At 56.9% G+C, this 4,100-nt stretch overlaps 1 protein-coding gene across 1 annotated transcript in view; it reads left to right on the forward strand.

The window, feature by feature from the left end:
- Positions 1–983: 983 nt before the first annotated feature.
- Positions 984–4,100, forward strand: part of UCK1 (uridine-cytidine kinase 1) — a 31,616-nt gene continuing 28,499 nt past the window's right edge. Inside the window, exons 1-2 of the mRNA XM_011931432.1 lie at positions 984–1,079; positions 1,611–1,778. Coding sequence (XP_011786822.1) covers positions 984–1,079; positions 1,611–1,778 — 264 coding nt within the window. The remainder of the gene's footprint in view (positions 1,080–1,610; positions 1,779–4,100) is intronic.

Genomic DNA, 4,100 nt, shown 5'->3' on the forward strand with positions numbered 1-4,100 from the left:
ACCGCGCCCGCCCCCAGGTGGGGCGGTTTTATAGGATTTGGGTAGGTAAAGGAAAATTACAGTCAAAGGGGGTTGTTCTCTGGCGGGGAGGGGTGGGGGTCACAAAGTGCTCAGTGGGGGAGCTTTTGAGCCAGGATGAGCCAGGAAAAGGAATTTCACAAGGTACTGTCATCAGTTAAGGCAGGAACAGGCCATTTGCACTTCTTTTGTGGTGGAATGTCATCAGTTAAGGCAGGAACCAGCCATCTGGATGTGTACGTGCAGGTCACAGGGGATATGATGGCTTAGCTTTGGCTCAGAGGCCTGACATTGGGCGCCTGTAATCCCAGCTACTTGGGAAGGAGAATCCCTTGAACCTGGGAGAAGGAGGCTGCAGTGAGCCGAGATTTGCCACTGCACTCCAGCCTGGGCAATAGAGCCAGACTCAGTCTCCAAAAAAAAAAAAAAATAGAGGCGAACATGAGGCCAGGCTCTGCTCTGGGAGCTTTCGCTTCCCTAACCCGGGTCATCCTATGGCGCGCTTTTGTTTTTATGCTCCCCATTTTACTAATGAGGGAACCGAGGCTCCCAGGAAACATGGGTCTCAGCGAGTCAGCTTTCCACCCGAAACAGGTCTCTCTGGGATGCTGTCCCTGCCCCAGCTATCAAAACAAAAACCGCAGTTTCCCTGGATCCCGCCAGGGCAAATACCTGGCCCGATGGCGCGGAGATAGAGTCCCAGAGTAAATAAACCTGCTGGCGGCGTTGCCTGGGGGGGGCCTCGGGTGGGATCTCAGGTTCTTGACACCAGAGCCTCCGCCAGGCATTCCAGCTGGGAAGGGGGATCCGGTTCCCTGCAGGGCAAGTGCTTGAGGGTCTGGAGGGAGTCCTGGAGGGCGGGGCGGGGGCGGGAGGGGTCAGCGCTCCAGCATCTCCCGGAGCTGCTTGCAGATGGGACTGGGTGCGCCCCATCCCTGGACTCTGGAGCTCAGCGGCGCTGGGGGATGCGGGGGCAGGGAGTGCGCGGGACTCTGCAGGGGTCCCACTGCTACCGCCCCACTGCCTCCTGCCAGCCAGAGACTCCCCAGGGCAAGGACGAGGTCTGGGTTCCCTGTCTCCCGCCCCTTTCAGCGCCTGTAGTTGGTCTCAGCCTTGGCCGGGTCCCACCCGCGTCCGCGCCTGTCTCCAGCTCTGCCCCCACCCCACCCCTCTCGGTCCCTGTCTCCAGCTCTCCGTCCCTGAATTAGCCCGTGGGGTCTCTTCCCAGCTCGTGCTCCCCACTACAGGCTCTATCTCCACCCCGCCCTGGCCAGGGTCGCCCACTCCCCTGCTACAAGGGCTCCAGCCTGGCCGAGGTGGTGAGCGGTGGTGAGCGGAGCTGCCAGAGGCGGGACACGGGGCGGGAGGGGGCAAAATACGCAGAGAATGAACTGCCGCGGTCCCCTCCCTGGCTCGCCCGCAGGAGCGCCCCCAGAGCTCCCGAACTTTCCACAGCAGCTTCCCGGCCCTCCCCACCCTGACTCCGGGTGGGGTGTCATGGGCCGGACATTCTCCCCCATCTTGTTGTTGCCGGCTTCCGGGGCACCACAACCCCGGGCCTGGGCTCGCCCCTCTGATCCCTGCCCCTTCAGAACCCGGCCCGCAGATATCTACCCCCTAAACCCCCTCCAGCACCTGCCCCTCCAGCAGCCGCCCCGCTGTTATCTACCCCCTACACCCCCTCCAGCACCCGCTCCACCTGCACCTGCCTCGCCAGCACCTGTCCCACCAGCACCTGCCCCACCAGACCTGCCCCGCCAGTACCTACCCCCTCCAGCTCCTGCCTCCATGGTCTGAGCCCGCGGCGGCTGCAGGGGCTGCGCGACTCCCCGGCCCTGCACCTCCCGTCGGGCCGGCTCGGCTTGCGCCGCAGGCTCAGGTTTCCTGGTGCCTGCAGCACGGCCGGTTAATAATTGATCGCCTTGTTTGCCCACGGCTGGGTCAACATTCACTCCCTGGCGTCCTGAGCTCCGCCGGACCTGCCTCCCTGCCTTCCTGGGTAGAACAGGCTTGATGGAGGCTCCGCGGTGCTGTGCAGGGCTGGACGGGTTGGGGTAGGAGGGGGAGCCAGCCAGGCGGACTAGAGAAGTCAGGGTGGCACACGAGAGTGCCCGCAAGGCCAGCGGGGCAGCATGAGACAATGCGGAGTGGTGGGGACCTGGGCAACTGGACAGCACAGCTGGGCCAATGGGACCTGCACGGAGGGGAGTCACGGTGGCTGTAGCTTTCTTTTAATTTTCCAGCAAAAGAAACCAGAAACGTAGGTTTTAATGTGAAATCTCTCATTTCTGTTTTTTTGTTTGTTTGTTTGTTTTTGAGACGGAGTCTCGCTCTTTCGCCCAGGCTGGAGTGCAGTGGCTGGATCTCAGCTCACTGCAAGCTCCGCCTCCCGGGTTTACTCCATTCTCCTGCCTCAGCCTCCCAAGTAGCTGGGACTACAGGTGCCCGCCACCTCGCCCGGCTAGTTTTTTGTATTTTTAGTAAAGACGGGGTTTCACCGTGTTAGCCAGGATGGTCTCGATCTCCTGACCTCGTGATCCGCCCATCTCGGCCTCCCAAAGCTGGGATTACAGGCTTGAGCCACTGCGCCCGGCTCATTTCTGTTTTTAAGACAGAGTCTCCCTCTTTCACCCAGGCTGGAGTTCAGTGGTGCCATTTCAGCTCACTGAAACCTCCACCTCCCGAGTTCAAGCAATTCTCCTGCCTCAGCCTCCTGAGTAGCTGGGATTACAGGCGTCCACCACCACACCCGCCTAATTTTTGTATTTTTAATAGAGACGGGGTTTCACCATGTTAGCCAGGATGGTCTCGATCTCCTGACCTCGTGATCCACCGACCTCAGCCTCCCAAACTGCTGGGATTACAGGCATGAGCCACCAAGGCTGGCCGAAATATCTTGACTTTTAAAAACCATTTGTGTGGGACTTCTGTTCTCTGAAATGTGCCAGACCGGAGAATCTGAGGCAGGTCCCAGTCCAACCACGTGGAAATGCTAGAGACACAACACCAGCGTGCCAGACAGCCTTTTATGTTCACAGCTGAGCTCCCAGGTAGCCAAGAGAATCCTCAGGGCCCAGCAATGAAGACAGAGGGACAGATATGCCCAGAAAGTGTGCAACGGCCCTGGGTGCTTTGGTCTCAGAGTCTAGGGCTTGAGTTTTCCATCCAGATGTGGACAGGAGGTCTGGGAAGCAGGGAGTTGAGATGAAGAGAAATGAACAGAAAACAAAATCTACCCGTGGCCCACAGGGGTGACAAGGAAGCTGGTGTGACCCAGCCTGGATTCTAGAAATAAAATCTCCCTGGTAGTTGTAGCCCTGGGTCTGTTCCTCACATGAATATGGAGTTCAAAGTCAGCCTATCTGCTAATCTAGATGCTCCTACCCTAAAAATTGTCATTAAAACAAAATTGGCTCTAGGAAACAGCACCGGTCCAAAGCAAATGTAAAAACTACTCTGGTGGGACATGACCCCCATCCAAGCTGACAAGATTCCCGTGGAGGCCCAGCATGGTGGTTCACGCCTGTAATCTCAGTACTTTGGGAGGCCAAAGTAGGTGTATTGCTTGAGCCCAGGAGTTCAAGATCCACCTGGCCAACATGACAAAACCCTGTCTCTACAAAAAATACAAAACTTAACCGGGTGGGGTGACACACACTTGTAATCCCAGCTACTTGGTTGGCTGAGGCATAAGAACTGCTTGAACCCAGGAGGCAGAGGTTGCAGTGAGCTGAGACCATGCCACTACACTCCAGCTTGGGTGACAGAGCAAGACTATGTCTCAAAAAAAAAATAAAAAAGAATTCAAGAAAATTTCCCAGAACTAAAGGACACAAGTGTTCAGATGGAAAGAGGTCAGTGAGGGCCCAACATACTGGGGAGAATACCCTCCAAAGGGACGTGATTGTGAAAGACAGATTCTGTAAATGTCCACAGGAAACAAAGTCAGTTTTATCCACCGGATCAAGAGTCAGAATGAAATGGAATTATCAGTGGAAAGATTGAGGCCAGGTGTGATGGCTCACCCACCAATGTGGCAATCTCAGCACTTTGGGAGGCTGAGGCAAAATAATTGCTTGAGT

This window comes from Colobus angolensis, unplaced genomic scaffold (assembly GCF_000951035.1).
Source record: "Colobus angolensis palliatus isolate OR3802 unplaced genomic scaffold, Cang.pa_1.0 Scaffold9, whole genome shotgun sequence".
Lineage (NCBI taxonomy): Eukaryota > Metazoa > Chordata > Mammalia > Primates > Cercopithecidae > Colobus > Colobus angolensis.